General features: G+C 40.5%; 1 protein-coding gene across 3 annotated transcripts in view; it reads right to left on the bottom strand.

Moving 5' to 3' along the window:
• Nucleotides 1-18,767, bottom strand: part of pde1cb (phosphodiesterase 1C, calmodulin-dependent b) — a 147,031-nt gene that overhangs the window by 108,671 nt on the left and 19,593 nt on the right. For 2 of the 3 annotated variants that reach the window (XM_015956598.3, XM_015956599.3), the window contains exons 3-4: nucleotides 5,289-5,339; nucleotides 4,622-4,787 (exon numbers count right to left, since the gene is read on the bottom strand). In XM_015956598.3, coding sequence (XP_015812084.2) covers nucleotides 4,622-4,787; nucleotides 5,289-5,339 — 217 coding nt within the window. Of the gene's footprint in view, nucleotides 1-4,621; nucleotides 4,788-5,288; nucleotides 5,340-16,502; nucleotides 17,244-18,767 lie in introns of those variants that run through there. The other variant, XM_015956600.3, reaches the window with a different exon arrangement.

Genomic DNA, 18,767 nt, shown 5'->3' with positions numbered 1-18,767 from the left:
AGAGAGCTGGTGGAGTGCTTTGTGGCATGGTGTGGAAACAACCATCTGAACTTGAACGTGAACAAAACAAAGGAGATGATTTTAGACTTCAGAAGAAACAGGCTGGAGTCAAACACTGTTTCCATCATGGGAGATGAAGTGGAGATGGTTGAGGAATACAAATACCTTGGAGTTCGCCTAGACAACAGACTGGATTGGAGAAAGAACAGCGAAGCCGTTTACAAGAAGGGACACAGCAGGCTGCACTTCCTGAGGACGCTTAGGTCCTTCAATGTCTGTAGCAAGATGCTGCACATCCTCTAGAAGTCTGTTGTTGAGAGTGTATTCTCCTCAGCCATCGTCTGTTGGGGTAGTAGCATCAGAAGCAGGGACCTGAAAAAGCTCAACAGCCTAATAACAAAGGCTGGTTCTGTTCTGGGGACAACTGTGGAACCACTGGAGGAGATAATGCAAAGAAGGATTCTCCAGAGAATCAAGAAAATTATGGACAACCCTGAGCATTCTCTTCACAAGACTGTCTGACAACAGATGAGTGTCTTCAGTCAGAGGCTTCTTCAGTTTGGCTGCAACACTGACCGCTACTGGAGATCCTTCCTGCCAACAGCCATTGTAATATACAATAACTCTTTGATGACTTGATTATTACTATTATTCTGAGCTACTACAGCAATCAATTTCCCTCTGGGATTAATAAAGTATTTTTGAATTGAATTGAATTGAATTGACAACAATGGTGTTGTCAATGGTTATGGAGAAGCTGTCAATTTTGGCGATGTTGTACTTGGTACCGACCGGGAGAAGTTCAGTTTTACTATCATTAAGTTTAAGGAAGTTGGAGGTGAAACATTTTTTTAATTTCTGAGAGGCAGAGGGTAAGGGTGGAAGGCAGAAGGGTGGATTGGGGCTTAATAGACATGTAGAGCTGGGTGTCATCTGCATAGCAATGGAATTGTATGCCAAATTTACAAAAGATACTGCCAAGGGGTAGGAGATAGATTATAAACAAAAGAGGACCCAGGACAGAGCCCTGGGGCACACCTGAGGTGACTGGGGATGGTTTGGAAGAAAATGATTTTCACTGAATGAACTGAGTGCAGCCAGTGCGATATGGCTGGAACCAGCGGAGGGGGGTGTGAGTGATACCAAGAGAAGAGAGTCTATTTAGGAGGATCGAGTGAGAAATGGTGTCAAAGGCCGCACTCAGGTCAAGTAGAATGAGAATGGAAATGAGACCAGAATCAGCAGCAAGAAGTAAATCATTAGTTATACAAATGAGAGCGGTTTTGGTGCGGTGATGCGGGCGGAAGCCAGACTGAAAATGTTCATACAGCTTATTACATGTGAGATGGGAATGAAGTTGTGATGCCACAGTTTTCTCTAAAACTTTTGCAATGAAGGGAAGGTGTGAGATGGGATGGAGGTTATTGAAGTCATTAGGATCTAAACCATGCTTTTTTGGTATGGAACTGACTGCTGCAGATTTAAAATAAGAAGGAACTGTTCCAGATGATAATGAAGAATGAATAATTGCTGTAATGAAAGGGAGTAGAGACGGGAGGCATGATTTAAAAAGGACTGTGGGAAGGGGATCTAACAAACAGGTGGAGGGTTTCGACTTTGAGATTAGTTCAGAGATTTCTGATGGGTGAGGTAATTTAAAGGAGGCAAAATGAAGGGAGGGATTAAAGAGGTCAGCTGAGTGATCAGGCAGAGGGTGAGTACCAAGGTTATGGTGGATTCTATGGACCTTATCATTGAAGAACTGGAGGAGGGAGTTACAGGTGTCCGTAGAGTGTAAGTGGATAGGCAGTGAGTCCGGTGGCTGAAAAATCCTGTTAAAGATGGAAAATAGAGTCTTATTGTTAGCAGAGTTGGAACAAATGAGGTTGGAATAAAACTGTGATTTGGCGTGGATGATGGTTTCCTTATAGAGTGAGATCTGGACAGTGTATAAGTTCTTTTGGATGGTGAGGCCAGTTTTCCTATAGAGTCTTTCCAGTCTGCGATTTGTGGCCTTCATGGAGCGCAAGGCAGGAGTACTCCTGCCTAATTATGATCCAGTTTGGACTCAGAACTCTCTGATGCAGACTGAGGAGCCGCAGAGTGGTTTAATGATGTAAATCAATGGTGCTCTTGGCTCTGGCTGGCTTTAATGTACGTTTTAATTAAATAAGCTGAACATAATGTAAATAATTTCATTCTGAATTGTATAAAAACAAAGTTTTCTGGATGAGAGTGCAGTATAACCCATTCAGCTGCTAGCCATGATTTAAAATGCAAAAGACAAACTCTAATGAGCAGAAAAAACAGCGTGACACCAACCATACAGATGACTCAGCATATGCTTGCACCATAATGGCTCAATATTGTATTTTAGTCCCTCACCGAGTGACTAAGAGAGAACTCTGCAAACAACAGCTGTGATCTTAAAACAATTTCAGCTGCAAATCGGAAGCATCGGGTTGCCGTTCAGCACATCTGAAAAGGGTAAAACAATATAAAAAAAATAGATTTTAAAAAGGACTGAAGTTTGCTTTTATCTCTGCTTATTACAGTTTTTTTTATTTTTTGGTTCCATTCCAGTCCTGCCTGAGATCATATGATCATCTTCAGTTCACTAATAAAATGTAATGATTAATAACTGAGAGCCGGTTGTGGAGGTGACAGTGTTATTACGTCATTGTGTGGATTACAGTCGACTCCGCGCTCATTTAATTACCTGGTACCATAATCTTGCCATTTATCATTTGATTGCAGATCTCTGCAGCTCCCAAAGGATTTACCTTTCATTAGCCACGGTTAGCATGGCTGAAGTCATCGCCTGGCTTTAGAGGGCATTTCCTTACAATAAAGTAGGTAATTATGAGACTGTAGAGGAGCCAGATTTAGATTGTAAATAACCAGTAATCTGTCTTTTTCAGGATTATTTATTTTTAATAAATACATGTCACTTTTAGTGAATTTTACAGCACTTTTATCATTCTTTGTCAGCCACTGAATTAGTGGCAGCATCAAAATATAGAAGAAAATCACGTTTTAATTTCATGACCTTCATTTTTCATTGATTTTTTTGACTGGATCCAAGTAAAAATAAAAGCTTTTTATTCAATCCACTGATTTTTAACACTTTTGCTACGTGTTAATAAATGTAGAAGCATTGTGTCAAGCTATTTTGGTCATAGCTTGAGCTTCCTATGGAAGGATAGAGCTTCCAACTACACAAAATTAAATTACAGTGACATCACGTTATAACATCATAAATTTATTGTTCTACCAATATAATTTCCACATTATTACAATATGGTATCACGTTTGTATAATATACTATCATGTTCTAACAATATAATTTTCATGTTTGTACTAATATCATGTTTGCGCAATATATTAATAAGAACGTGATATTATAAGGTACGGATGTGAACATTTTATGGTAAAAACATGATAGTATATTGTAAGAATGTGGAAATTTATTGTACAAACGTAAAAGTTAGATTGTTGGAACAATAAAGTTATGATATGATTTGTTTTGCGTGGGTGGCAGCTCTATGCTTCCGTATTTCTCTCCTTAAGGCTGTTGTAATCATTTTTTGACTCTGTTTATTTTTCTTACATCATTATGTTTCTCATAAGCTTCTTACTGTAAGAGAACTTCTTGCAGGTATTTGTTTATCTTTTTCTCCCAGCAGTTACCATGGAGAACCCAGGAATCTGAGCTCGATTGGTAATGGCTTTTTCAACTCAAGGTACAGATGTTCAGATGTGACCAAAGCAGCCATTCTAGAATCTAAAACTCTGAGTTTTCCTGCTCAAACTCATCATCTCAATACTTTCATTTGGTCAGTTTCTACTAAACTTGTATCTTTTAATTTGAATTGTTTTATGCTTTCTTTGCACGCAGAGAATTTTTTTCTTCATGCAGTCTCACTGTGTTTGTTGGACAAATGAACAGTTTCCTCTTAAGATAATTTATTTGACTGTTTTCCTTGAAGAGTTGATGTTGCAACTCTCAAATTGTATTCGTTCTGCCTCTTTCTACTCTGGAATGAATAGATCTGTGATTTGAGGAATTTGGCATAAAAACCAACAGTGTAATTTCAGAAAGCACGGGGTAAAAATATTCAAGTGGAGCATCAAGAATAAACTCAGCAAACAGAATCAAAAGGTGGGTTTTCAGTTTTAGGCAACCTGTGGCATCTGTGACACTCTCCTGAGCCATCGGGGTTCATTATGAATGAAGCATTCAAAGGCCAATGCCAATTCTGGTCTGAAGCTGGGTGGCATCAATCATTGATGAGTCCCTTGAGGTCAGCAGTTAATTCTTAGTGTGAGACTAAATCCAGAAAAGTGAAATGCCAGAAACAACAGCCTCATCTCCACAAACAGCAAAAGGAGATTCAGCAGCAAAACCTTTATGCTCAAGCTCAAAAATGCAGGATGTTCCCAACTTGTTCAAAGCACTTTTGTGTGTTTGAAAAGGCATCAACAAAATGCAAATGACTCCCCTGGGTGTTAGTGCCTCCCAGCATCCAGATTCACTATTCACTCCATGATAATCAGCAAACAATCGGCTTCACTTTTTATCTGTGCTGGAGTTGTAAGAGACGAGCTGACAGCAGCAAACCTGATGGCGGTTTTCTCTGTGGCATCGGGTTCATCTGCTGCAGGGAGATCCTCGGCCAGGATCTCCTCAGGGCTTCGCGGGTCATTCAGGGGTGCCTTCTGCTCTTTGCCTTTGATCCCCATTCCTGCCGTGATGGCGTTCCATAAAGCACTCTGGGACTTTGAGCCTGGAGGGAAAACAACACTTACTAGAATTATTTATTTTAAACAGGGCCGTGAATCACTTACGTGTGTTTGTACCAACAGAAATAGCTCTGGGTTTAGTGTCTCTGTAATGCTTTAGTGTCTCTCTAATGCCGCCCCCTTGTGGCTGAATGTAGTCTTTGTAACTGGACACACATTAGGTAAGTAATACTAAGAGGGCATTTCTTCTTAGATTTGTCAGTTCACAAACATTAAAATAAAGGTACAAATCAATTTTTGTAAAATTCCTGATGAGTCAGTTTTTTTTCATGTCTATTTTTTTATCTTTGTAAAACTTTAATTCTAATTTCCTTTAATGTGAGCTTTAATGAAATGGGCATCAATCTCTGAAGCCAATATTTCACTAATGTCGAGTAAAATGACCCTTTAATGCTTTGATCTGAATGGTTAATTGCCTGAAATGAATAAATTCAGAGAACGGAGTCGTAATGAAGTGAAACTAATGGAGTGCACATTAGGCTTACGTGCAAAACTGGCCTGAGGTCTGGAAGAGCTCTCTCCATCTTCATTTGCCACTGAAGAGAAAAAAGACACATGGGAAAGGTTAAATAAAGCCAATGTATAACATTTAAGACCATCACCACCAATTTGCTTAGAATTTATTATTCCTCTTGATGGTTCATGTAAATAAAACATGGTCTCTATTTATTTGAGTTGAACACAAGAAAGTTTTTCCAACAATTTTTTGTTTTCTTGTCAAAAATCAACACAAACAAATATGTCTTATATTGGTCATAAATACTACAAAAAAGTATGAATTGATTACATTTTGTTTCTTAATTGTGATGAAAGTATTTATTTTATATGTCTCGTGACAGGCTATGATACACCAATTTCTAATGTTTGATGTATTATGTTTTTTTTACTTATATCTCATTTTTTTAACAAAAAACAAAACAAAAATCTAAGTAAATAGATCTTTTAAAGAACCTGGGGAATTCTAAGCAAAATATAATGCAGGTGAAACTAAGAAAATTTGAATATGGTATCTCTATTTAGACCGAGAGACCATCTAAAGGCTCAGGAACCATTTGCAGATGTTTTGGATTCGTTAGCCGATTAGAGTGTGGCACTTTTAGCCTGGAATATTGATCCTTTTCACAATATTCAAATTGTGTGAGATTTTGAGTTGGAGTTTTCATAACCTGTACACCATTTTAACTTGTAATTGTAATGAAGACCCACATATCCTGAAATCCCCCACAAACATGTGGTATGTCCCTTTAATTCAGTGATGAAATGAACAAGATTATTTTATTGATGTATAAATATAATGTCTTCATCCCACAGCAGATGCCTCTTCATGCAGTTCTCCCTTTGGCCACTAGATGCTGTTAATAAAGGATTTTTGAATTGAACAGATTAAACTGAAAAGGATCATTTCACTCAAAGAACGAAAGCCTGAAATTGTGTTTCATACCAGGAGCTTAATTAGTGTCACAGGGGGAATTTAGGAACATATTATCAGTGCTGAATTCCCAGTGGAGTCATCCTGTCATCACAATTTATCTGTTTTCATTCTGTGATGTTCAGCAGAAAACCACTCGTCTGAAAATGAAACTGGTTTTGCACCATGAAAAAGGACATTCACTTCTTATGAATGGCTTTCCATGTTTTATCGGTAGTCTTGATCAGATCTAATCAGTTTATTTTATTTTGGGTGAATAATTTAACATTATAAAAAATAGAACAACTGTTGGATTCTCCTTTAATCCCGTAAGAATTTATAGGAGAATATTGCATTAATAGCACTTGTGATCACACGTGATTATGCATATCATTCTGGAATGTGGCATCTTGACGAGTGTAAAAAAAACTGTAAAACAAGCGGTACTGTCGCAGAGAAGAAGCAGATTTAAGTGAAAGAAAGTGTTAAACAACAATATAAAATCCCAAAAAGGATGTGGAATATACAGGGATACATTAAATAAAGGCGTCAGGGACCGGTATGTGGACAAAATCTGCGTTATAAATGGTTTTGATCCATATGAAAGAGACCAGAGCTCCGATGATGTATTGTTACAACCCCGCAGTTCTGCAAAATGGACATTTTCAGCCATCTTGTTAGCAGATGTAAACATCCGGATGAGAGGTAAGCATTTTATTTGGTGTTTTTTCTAGTAAAACAATCAAATGTATCATACCATAGAAGTCTGTAGCAGGAGAAGTTGTGTCAGTGCACCCGCATTAGCTTACGGGTATGTGTGTGTAGCCTGTGTGTGTGTTTCGTGTGCATGTTGCGGTCGAAGGTGTTACAACCCCTGCTAATTGAAGAAAACGAAGAACCCATCCTCTTGGGGGGCTGCTGTGCCAGTGCAATCAGCTAATTGGCTGCTTCAGATGTTTCTGCCGACGCCCTTCCGCTTTATTATCGGTGTGGCTGTGTGCAGCCTGCAACTGTAAAAGTGGCTTGGCTGCACATGTGCAGCATAAAAAACTGCTAAGTGCAATTTGGAAAGACTCAGGGGGATCAGGAGTTGAGACTGATTTTTGGGAGCACCTCTGGGAGCTCTTGTGTGGCATTTTTGGTGAGGCCTTTTAGAGGCTGGGTTTTAATAAAAAACATACTCAAACATTAACCTTGTCTCCAGACCTCCTCCTTTTGTTCCAGTCCCACAAGCCGGGTTGCAACAAAGGAAAGAAACGATGTACAAAAAACGCATCTGTAACTTCACGGAATGAAAATACTCTGGAAGGTTATGTTTGGTCGCCTTATAGCTGCGATCAAGTGAGCCAACGAGACTTTGTTATGCTAAACATTTGGTCTCCGTGGTTTTGCCTCTTAAGCCGGGCGTACACTGTGCGACTTTTTCACTTTTTTGAGCCGATTTTCCACTCGTGCGAGAATCCACGAGATCGGGGCGAGTTTTGCGTTGAGCGTCGTGTAGTGTACAGGGGGTTACGAGAGGCGATTAACACCACGTGACCAGCTACCCATCAGCAATCGTGAGCTCGCACGGACTTCTGGCGTGTTTAATATTTTGCTCGTCCCTCGTGAGGGTATCGCACTGTTGAAGCGGCGCTGTGAGCGGCTGCGACCCAAAATGTATCAGAACCATTCACGGCGCATGCGCAATCCTGCATCAACGCCGCTCGCCCGCTATTTCCCTAATAACACACATTGTTCGATTTAATTTCTACACGTTTTTTTACTCACAAAGATTGTCAAGAAAGCGTGTTTGTTGTGTTCATGTCAAATTAAACTGATCACTAAACACAGATTTACTTTCTTTATTTCGTTTTCCTCATCCAACTCCCATAAATCCCTGTGTGTCCTCCTGCAGCACTCCCGAAGGACAACAGGAAAAACAAGACAAAACAGTCTGACGTGCTGAGTAAAAACTGCTATTTTTAGCATATTTTTAGGTCCGATGTGTTGCTACCAGACGTACAGTGTGAGCAGTCAGGTCGCATCCAAGAACTGGGTCGTACAGTCTGAGCACATGACTCGTGAGATCTGGCCTGCGAGGAAGTCGTACAGTTTGAGCTGAAGCTGAGTGCTACAAGTGAAAAAGTCGCACAGGGTACGCCCGGCTTTAGCAGGAAAAAGGTGAAAAGTTAGCTTGTTTTCCACCTTTATTCCTCTGGCGATCACATGTCACCCCCTAACACAGCAACGATTTACCAGATTTGCGTGAAATAACTGATCAAATGAATAATAGATTAGTTTAAGCCGCAAGAATGAGCCTGAGCACGCTGTTTACAGTATTAACAAGCAACAAGTATTGACTCACACGCCTCCAACGGGGCGGCCATTATCAGTGATGATGTCACGATCACAAGCCCTATTATTTATTACTGGATAATTTAGCTGACTGAATATTTGCTAAAAAAATATGGTTTTCAGAGCCTCATAATGAACTCAAGAACGTCTAAACAACACATCAGGTACTCCATCGGTTCGTGACAAAATAGCCTGTAAAATGGTCTTTTCAGGGCGAGCAGGTAAAATGGAGACATTCTGAGATGGTTCAGTAAAATTACCCAGAAGTCATAGCTAAAATGGGCCTATTGATCAGTATATTACATATCTTCTGTGCCCAGCTTTATTTTTCAAACATAGATTTTTTTTATTTTCATTTTAACCATAATTCTTTTATAAAATTGTCGTTGATAAAAAGTCAAATTAATGACATTTTAGATTACATCCACATCCACATACATACACATTCATTAAAAAAAGTATGGTGACTAAAATGACTGCATTATGACTCATGATCACCATAATACGTGCCTTGAGCACTGACTGCTGATGGACGAACCCTCTTAGTGGTCACCTGTAGGTTTCTAAAGAGCAGTGCAGTGGGTGGTTCCCACCATCTTGGCCGGGTCACGCATCTTGTCACTCCAAGAAATATAAAAATAGAGCCGAGTTGGGGTGGGACGGTGGGGCCAGATCACTGACACTCATCAAACTCTTAGCCAATGTAACTACGAGCTAACTGAGCTTATGAGCTTACGGAAGTTTAGGGGCTCTGCTACCATCTGCCTTCTAGGCTGTAACACTTTTAATGAGCAGGTTGACTTGGAAACCCTTTTTTTACTTATTATTTTATTTATTTATTTCACTCCCAGTTTAACATGCAGGCTGAATGTTAAACTGAAATAGGAGGTTGAAAATAGACAAAAAAAAACACTTGGATCAGAAAAGCCTGACATATCTACGTCAAATTGTCACTTAACCCTTTAAGCGCCAAAGTCGCAGAATTGCGACAAGCGGCAATTTTGAATTTAATAAGACACAGCAGCAGAAATGAGCCCTCATGCAGTTATCACGTTACACTGCAGGGTGGCAGACACAGGTAACTTCAGTCCAAGCAGCATTTGTGGGTGTGTTACTATTGAAACTTTTTGAGTATTTAGAGCTTGAACTCCGCCCACCAGTAGCAGAGTCGTGGAGGTTGTCAGGGCGAGAGCGAGCGAGTGAGAGCGAGCGAGTGGTAGAGGAAAAAAATAATGCTGAGAGGAATGTTCAGTGCTGACGAAGCTCTTCGTCTAGTACTGGCAGATTCGGATTTGGAGGAAGAATAATATTTCCTGTCCGAGAATGATCTGCCGTCTTCTAGCGAGATGGAAAGCGTGGCTTCAGCGTGCAGCAACAGAGAGTCCGTCAGGCTGACGGACTCTCTGTTGCTGCGTGCTGACGGCGTCAGCAACGACACGGTTACACAAGCAGCCCATCCAGCCCTTATCTTGTCTGATGTCCCACGTTGGGCAAAGAGACATGGCGGGGGGCTCGTACCGGGTCTGATCCTTTGATCCACCGTGCCGGGGGGAGGGGGGATGTGGTGGCGGTGATCGGGCCGGTGAAAACTCCGCTGGTGATCAATTCAGCCCCTATCTGTCTGTCTATCTATCTATCTATCTATCTATCTATCTATCTATCTATATAAATATATATATATATATATATATATATATATATATATATATATATATATATGAAATGTGTTCATGACACTGAAGCACCAAAAACAGTGTTCTTAATTGATACGCAGTAAACATAACAAAATACCAATAAAGTGACAGGAAACGTCTCAACTCGCAGAAGCTAACTGTTAGCATTAGCAACTCCACCACACAGCAGAACTCCTTTGGGCTTGTGTTATTTGTGGAGATAAAACATCAATGTTGCAGAGCAACCAGAGTAAGGGGTAGAGTTGCATTGATGTTAGCCAATTAGAGGTGAGATGCCCAAATATTAGGATATAAGACTCCACATCCTTATGATCTTTATGCTTTCTTTTCCAGCTGACTTGTACATCCTGAAACAGGTGCACTTGAGCTTTTTTCCCCCCAGAGAATGACTTACCAGCTCAGTGGCCTAGTGGTATGAGTTTCCGCCCTAGGACTGGGAGATTGAGGTTCAAATCCCGGTCAGGTCATACAATAGACAGCATTAAGGGGTTGGACTGGGGGGTTAAATCACCAAATGGTTCCCAAGCACAGCCGTGTCTGCAGCTCACCGCATCCCCAAGGGATGGGTCAAATGTACACCAGTGTGTGTCAACCAGTGGGACTTTAATTTTAACAAGGCATTCATTCCTTTTAAAGTAGCATTTTTAACACGGGAGTCCATATAAACTTGTTCCTTTCTGGATCAAGCCCCTAGTGGATGAGGGGGGAACTGCAACTTTTGTCACTTCTTTGTTGGCTTCACTTTAGGCAGGCAGTTTTCCCATAAAAACAGAGCAAATCCAAATGTGTCTAGAAAATGAAACAGAACTGGAACTAAATGTCAGATATTGAGAGAGTAAAAACACAAATGAATCAGATAAAGTTTAAGTTGATGAATCTTCATAGAGAATCAAAAGTTATACAGGTTTGAGGAAACATTTGAGGCCACTGATGCTGAAATGGGTCCAGTTGCTGCAGATCTTTGACCAACAGGCAGTTTTCTAAACCAAGAAACAGCTTAAATCTATTAAAAAATAATGAAAAACCAACATGTTTGGAGATTGCTGTTTTTAAAGACAAACTGCCCTGGTTTAAATGAGAAGATGCACCAGCCTTGATCTATGCCTCATCTATTCTGGCTTTCCCATTGAAATCTTTCTTGGATGCTAAAATTTGCTGCAGATGCACAAATAATGAGATGAGGAGAAAAAAAAGTGGAGAAGAAACTGGAGACAAAAGTTTGATTTTGTACATCTAACAATTTTCTATTCATGTTGTGACCTCCTGAGCTTTTAACAATAGGAATTAAGGTTTAAAATTCAGCTTTAAATAATAAATCCTGTCTTTGATTACTGGATGTCCGTTTGTCAGTGATGCATGGCTAATATGCCTTTTACAGAACATACATTCACATAATCTAAGCAGCACAAGCCACCCGTGTTCTAGTTTAACTCTAACCTAATGTAAAAAAGAAACAGAAAACATTTATGGAAATTCTGCATTTCATTTTTTTCTGCTTCAGAGTGAATAAAATGCTGCTGAAAGCAGAAGGACACAGAATCAAACATCAGCGAGTTCAGTGGTGAAGTTCGACTATACACACGTACTGCTGTTTCCATGGTGAAATCATGATCCTGTGTTTCTATGTTCATCCTCCTTTTTTTATTATGACATTGAAAAACTGAAAACATTTTGTTTGTGTCCAAAAATTCCCTGGCTCTATTTCAGCAAGACGTTTTTTTTTTTTTTGTTTTTTTTTTTTGTCAATTTGATTTTTCTGACACAAATATGCTGCAAATAACATATGCAAAATGATTCAAAACAACATATATGAGTATTTGGAAAAGAAACTGCAGCATAGTTAGAGGTGGGTGATGTCACAGAGTGAAAAGAGAGGTGGTCAGATTTATCCAGCAGCACTCAAAAACTGAAATTCTCCAGTTGTCGAGACCCAAAAATAAATAAATAATATTCCAAAATAATTTTCTTTGAATTTTTATATTATATTTAACATTATTTTACTCATAAAACTTTTAAAATAATGTAACTATTATATAAACAAACAATATTTACCTTTTAATTTAAAAATCCCTATAATTTTTTAATGTATTTTTACTTTATTCAAACCTTCATGATTTTGAAAATGTTATGAGCATTTATCATCTTACCAAACAGAGTTTGGCATGACTCAGATGAGCTACTGGTCATTCTGGCTGAGACTTCAGTCAGAATGTGATTTTTACATCTTAAAACAACTATAATTACAAAACATTTGTGCAAATATTCCATAAAGTTTCAAACCACCATCGTTTGTACATTATGGTAAAATTCCATTACCCTTCATTCTGAAATTTCATAATTCTGCCAGAGTCTAATGTAAATTTCTTTTGCAGTAACTTTTAATTACATGTGGACACAATAACATGTTCAGATTCTACAGTTGATGTTGCCGCAGAAGTGCAGTTGGGTGCTAGTGCTAGACAAACAAACTGCATTTATCAATCAAAAATACACTGACCAAGTATTTGGACATCAATAATCCCATATCCAATTATTTATGCTCAAAATGTTACCCATTACTCAGTGCTCAAGTAATGTTTTGCAGGTACACATGCATGCATGCTACATCCCACAATGCATTGCAACATTGCAGTCTATTTTTAGCTACTGTAGAAAACACAATTGGAATACAAAATGATTTTTTCGATCCAATATTTTCTAAATGATTATTTCTTTTTGCTCAGACTGAATGACATGTTAGTCACTCGTTCATGTCGCTTCGCGTTGTATAACATACGATAGACCAGACCATTCCTAACAATATGCCACCCAGCTCCTGGTGCAATTTGTCATCTCCCGCCTCGACTACCGCAATGCCCTTTTAACTGGTCTTCCAGCCTGTACTGTGAGACCTCTTCAAATGGTCCAGAATGCTGCAGCGTGTCTGGTCTTCAATCAGCCTAAAAGAGCACACGTCACCGCTCTGTTCATTTAGCTCTATTGGCTACTGCTAGCTGCACACATCAAACTCAAATAGCTAGCACTAGCATACAAAGTCCTGAATGGTACAGCTCCCTCCCATCTACCGGAATCCTCTTGCAAAGGCTTACGTCATGGCTCAGCTGCTCTGGTCATTAAAGGATTGTTGGCTAGCAGTGCCTACACCACGCTTTTCATGTGTTGTTCCACAGATGTGGAATGACCTACTAAGCACTACTGGAACGGGGTTTCCTTATTGATTCAAGAAACTCCTGAAGACCCAGCTCTTCAGAGAGAATCTTCTAAACTAGCACCCTCCCTGTTAAGAGCTGAACAGACTTGGAAACCCATGAAAACACCAAACACACTAGGGCAATTTGAACAAGTTTATTTTTGCGGGAGTCAGGGCTTGACTGTTATTACGCAGACTATAGGAAGCAGGCAGAGGCTTGGTAGGGACGAGGCAAGGGTCAGAACTGGGGAGATCTGAGACGAAAGCAGGAGGGGTAATCCAGAGGCAGAGTCCGTGAAGCAGATCTGAAGTCAGAGGTCCAGAAGATCAGAAGCTATGAGATAATCCAGTCAGGGAGCAGGCACGTGGGTAGGTCGAGGTTCAGAAGCAAGGTCAGTATCTTTGGTTCAGGCAGGGTTTAGAGTGCGGGAGAATTTACTGGCAAAAAGTATTCAATAATCTGGCAGGGGCTGGTGAATATATAGCTGTGGAACCAGGTGAGCAGGGTGAGGTGATTGCGTGGAGCAGGTGAAGGAGATTAGGGTGCTGATGGCTTGGCTGAGGGAGTGGAGCTGGGGTGCTGTGAGCTGGGGCTCATGACACTCTCAGCACCCGTCGACATGTTCGCTTCCCTCTATGACGGATTATGTTGCCTCACTGCCACCTAGGATTGACTGAATGGTGTTTGTTGTTAGCTTCAAGGGCAACCTGCTGGCTTCATTATCACCTGTAAGTCACTTTGGACAAAAGCGTCTGCTAAACACATAAACATAAACATAAACATGAAGTTGGTGCAGATGCAGTAGGAGATTGGTGACCTATGTTCTATGAATAAATATACAGTATCTCCAACACCAGAAATGAATCAGTTTAAGGAGTATTTCCAAAGAAACCGAAGGGATGTGAATGTTGGAAACAGGGTTATTATTATAATTGTGCATGGAAGCATCTTGTCACTTCATCCTATATTTACATGCAACCTTTACTTATTATTTCTGGTCACTTCCAGTGAATAAGTATCTTAATGAAGTTACTGTTCACTCAGTAAACATACAATTAAGCTAAATTTGCCTTTCAGAGATGGTGGAATGCCTCAGCGAGAGCAGGAAGTCCCTCATCACCCCGACATGAAAGTGAGAGAAAAGGTTCATGGGATTATGAATTCAAATATTTGACTGGTAATTTTATAAAAAGTAGTTAACAGAACAGAATTAGCATGTTTCAAACCAAGCTCAACGTTAAATCTAATTATTTAGCTATTTAAATCATCATTCATACCTGAAAGGAGGAGTGAATGCTTTGTATAATTGGATTTTTATAAAAAGTAAGTTAACCACAGCTTTTGTGTTTTGTACATGAGAATTTAAACTTCCTGACTTCCAGTTAGAAACATTGAAAGCACATTTTTCTTCTAACAAAGAATCACATGCCAAGTGGTTAAAGTCTTTACAGCAGCTGAGAAAGGAAAAGACAAAACAGCTTGTCAGTAATTATGACTTTTGCTTTGAATAGAACATAGCTTTGTTCAAATTTCGACACACACACACACACACACACACACACACATTTCAAACAAAGCATGAATGGAAACACAAACTGAGCAAAGCAAGAGCGAAACTAGAAGGAAAACAAACTGAGGCAATAAAATGAACCTTCATGTGCAGAAAAAGGCGCCTACTTGTCTTTTCTAAGACAAGAGCTGTGACGTTAAAACGGCTTTTCTCCACATGAGCCTCGTAACATCAGCCGCACTAATAAGCCTAACACATGACAAAACACCCCAGTTGGAACACTCAAAGAGGCTGCCAGCTACAGTGGAAGTTCAGAGTTTAATAGGGGAGAAAACGCAATGAGTCAAGACAGGCAATGAGGCGGCAGCGCTTAGGAGTCACGCTTCAGAGGAGGTGATGCTGTGCAGACCGAAACCTAAAACCAGTGAGCAATTGATTGGGACACTTGTAGTTTACCATGACAACAGCCATGCTCGTGGGGACAGGGGACACAGATCACACAGGACAGGCTTTTTAAAGCTTACAAGGTGTGCTCGTGCAGGTGGAAAATTCTGCAGGTGTTTCTATGTTATCATAAAGTCCTTTAGAGCGGCTTTTAAAACCTTTTCCCATGTCGATCCTGTTGTAAACCTGCATTTTTTTCTTCCCTTTATCTCAGGAATCCTGCAGATTGACAACAGATTAGACTAAATATTAACAGCGTTCCCCATAACTGATAAGTACTAAGCAGCAATGAGCCCCACAGTTACACCCAGAGGCAACTTCCTTTGAACTCAGACGTGTCCTGCCTAAATGCATCCCTCAAAAGCAAACTGCTGACCACACACAAAAAAAGATGAAGGTTGTTTCAGGTAACCGTGGGTGCATTTCCAGTTCTATTTTGTGCAGGTGGCAAGAAAAACAAAAAGTTGTTAGACTCTGGAGTTTAAGGCTTTCACCATTGTTTACTGTCAACCATAACAACACACACATAGGGGAGTGGCAAAAAGAGCAGCCAGAGTTTTCAGCCTTATCTGAGTCTGTAGTAAGTTTAAAAGTCAAAGTCCATAAACGTGGAAGTTTCAAACACTGGGTTCAGCATGCATTCTATCTTTTTCCATTTTTTACCCGACAAGCTTCAAATAAATACTAAAGAAGATTGTTATCAACACATTGTTTTATCCCCACAACAACAAAAACAAAGCACCTTCAGGCACTAAAAAAGTTGCCTATTTTCTTTCTAGAACATCCTCTATTAGAACGTGAACAAAAGTTCACCAACTCTGGTCGTCAAGGCGATAGGATGAACTCCCGGTGACGTCAGCTGTGCCCTGCTTTAGCCCCAAGTCCCCGTGTTTCCATGGTGTAGTCACATGTCAGAGCCATGCTCTAACTTCAGCAGAATGCTCTATTTTCTCAAGTTGTGCAGACCAGAGAGGCTGGTGTTTTAACGATGCTGAGTAGGTGCTGAACGCTCCGTCGCACAGCTCCAGACTCTTTCTTACACACACATGTTCTCCTCCTCTCTCACACACTTTAAAACACACACAGAAACCTTCTCAAAATGCTCAGATTCTTACCAATGGTGATGTTGAAGCCATCAATGCTGAAGGTGGCACTGCGACCCTTTCTAAATCGATGCTTTTTAGAGTTGGCTTCCATTGTTCCTTGCACCCTCCAGCCGCCCCCTGCGTGCCCCTATAATCTCACTTTAATCCCTCTTTTCAGTTGCGGCGTGTTGTTTCAGTTTTGTTCGCCTATCTCTCCCCATAAAGTGAAAGAAAGAGAAAAAAAAAACAATCCTCTGACTCGGATTACAGCTGGAGGAGAACTGTCAGTCCCCACTTCGGAGCAGAAGAATGTATCCAGTCCTTACCCTTACCCCCGTCAGAGTCTTTGTTTTACTAATCTTTTCTCTCTCTTTCTTCGTTTCTCACACCTCAACAAGCCCATTTCAAGGAGCTTATAGCTCTTTGATTTGTTTTTCGTCTCTCAGCGTTCCTCCCCTTCCTCTCTCTCCTCATCTCTCTTTCCCAAGAGGTACAGTAGGTGTGTGTGGTGGGTGGTGGTGGTGGTGGAGGTGGTTAGGACGGGAGGACATCTCAAGAGGTGTTTAAGCGAATGTGACTCCACCTACTGTCAAGAATTTATAGCAAAAGCATCAAGAATGGTTGAAGGTGGTTAGATGAACCTCAGATTTTAAAATGGGACTTTAAAGGAACAGTATGTAATAATTTTAGAGTGAAATATTCACAAAACAGGCTAATGTCTCAATCATGTTGGAAGGAATGTTGCATTGAAACAGATTTCCTTCTCAGACGGCTTTTTCTCCTTTCAAAAAACTGAAAAGAGACGTTATTACCGAGGGGTTGCCGAGTCTGAGCCAAGCTAACGCTGCAGCGCCGGCATTTATAACTTGACACCGGCCAGAAAAACTCAGCAGGGTTTTAAAAAGAACCTAACCCAGTAACAGGAGCAACACAGAAGTTAATTCTTGTACCAATAAGAAGCCACGACATCTTTTTGTTTTACCCCCAAATTCCACTACCTCCGCTCCGGTCCGCCCCCGCCTTCGCAGCCGCTCGCTTCCCAACTCAATTTTTACTGATACCCGCTCTACAACGGCTCCGCTCCGGTGCGGAGACCTGAGGTGGGCAAACAAGCATGCGCGGGATTTTCGAGATCTTGCGATACAGTCCGAGCAATAAACGCGGAAGTTACACCCGTTGTGTGGGAGAAGCATCGAAATGAACTGTTTAATCTGCCCATCATTTGTGTAGAGAGATCAGCAGTGTTTGGATCAACAAAGAGTGACTACTTTGATAGTGGAAACTGTATTGATGGCTTACTTTTGTGCATTTAAAGTTCAGCCGCCATTTATAGTTGTTAAAAGTTGTTAAACCTGTGCATATGAAACAAAAAACGCTTTTTGTTTATCGATTTATTGTGAAAAACGGAAGTTGTGCTTGCTCCTTTTCCTGTTGGGCGGTTGTGATTCCTGTCCATTGACTGCGGAGGTACTCCGGCGTCCGGCAAAAATAAGATCGATTCTATTTTTGCCGAACGCCGGAACAGAGGGCGGCGCACTGCGCCGCACTGCCGGAGCACTGCCGCAGTAGTGGAATTGCTCTGATTGACTACAACGGGACCGATTTTGCTGCGGAGTTCGTGCCGGAGTGGAGCGGAGGTAGTGGAATTTGGGGGTTAGTCTAATATTGGGTGAAGAATGGGTTGAGCTAACATTGAGCTAATATTGAGCTAACGGTGAATTGGAAGCAAAAAGTTGGCTGTAGAAACATTTCAAGCTGCTTTATAAACTACCGACACCTTGATATTACGGAGAAACATATTCATCTACTTATCTTACAGTGTGTGACTCGTCTTTGCTCGTTATCTAGAATCTTATGGCGCTGATCCGTAACTGGCAACAGCCATGAAACTGTCGATACGTAGTGAGAAATTCACCCATGAGTTGGGAAAACAACCACATTTTAACACATGATGTCATTCTTACTTCATTCTTATTTCATGAAGCTTTAAAATCAACTAAAACTAAGGCAACTGAGCTGCCCCTCACTCTAACAAAAGGCGGGGCGGAGATGGAGCCACCCACTTAGAGTGGTGTGAGAAGATCAGAAGAGCAGCGACTTTCTTTACTTTTCTCAATAACTAGTTTATTTTGGTCATGAAACAAATGGAAAAGAAAGGCTTTAACACACGTTACTAAACGGAACACTGTGTACATACAGGAGACTTTCCTACAAACGGCATACAACGAAGAAGAACAGATTATAGAGACAAGTGCTGCCACCTTGTGGTGACATACAGTATTATAGCAGTGACAG

This window comes from Nothobranchius furzeri, chromosome 11 (genome assembly GCF_043380555.1).
Source record: "Nothobranchius furzeri strain GRZ-AD chromosome 11, NfurGRZ-RIMD1, whole genome shotgun sequence".
Classification (NCBI taxonomy): Eukaryota; Metazoa; Chordata; class Actinopteri; order Cyprinodontiformes; family Nothobranchiidae; genus Nothobranchius; species Nothobranchius furzeri.
This window is presented reverse-complemented; position numbering and strand designations above follow the sequence as displayed.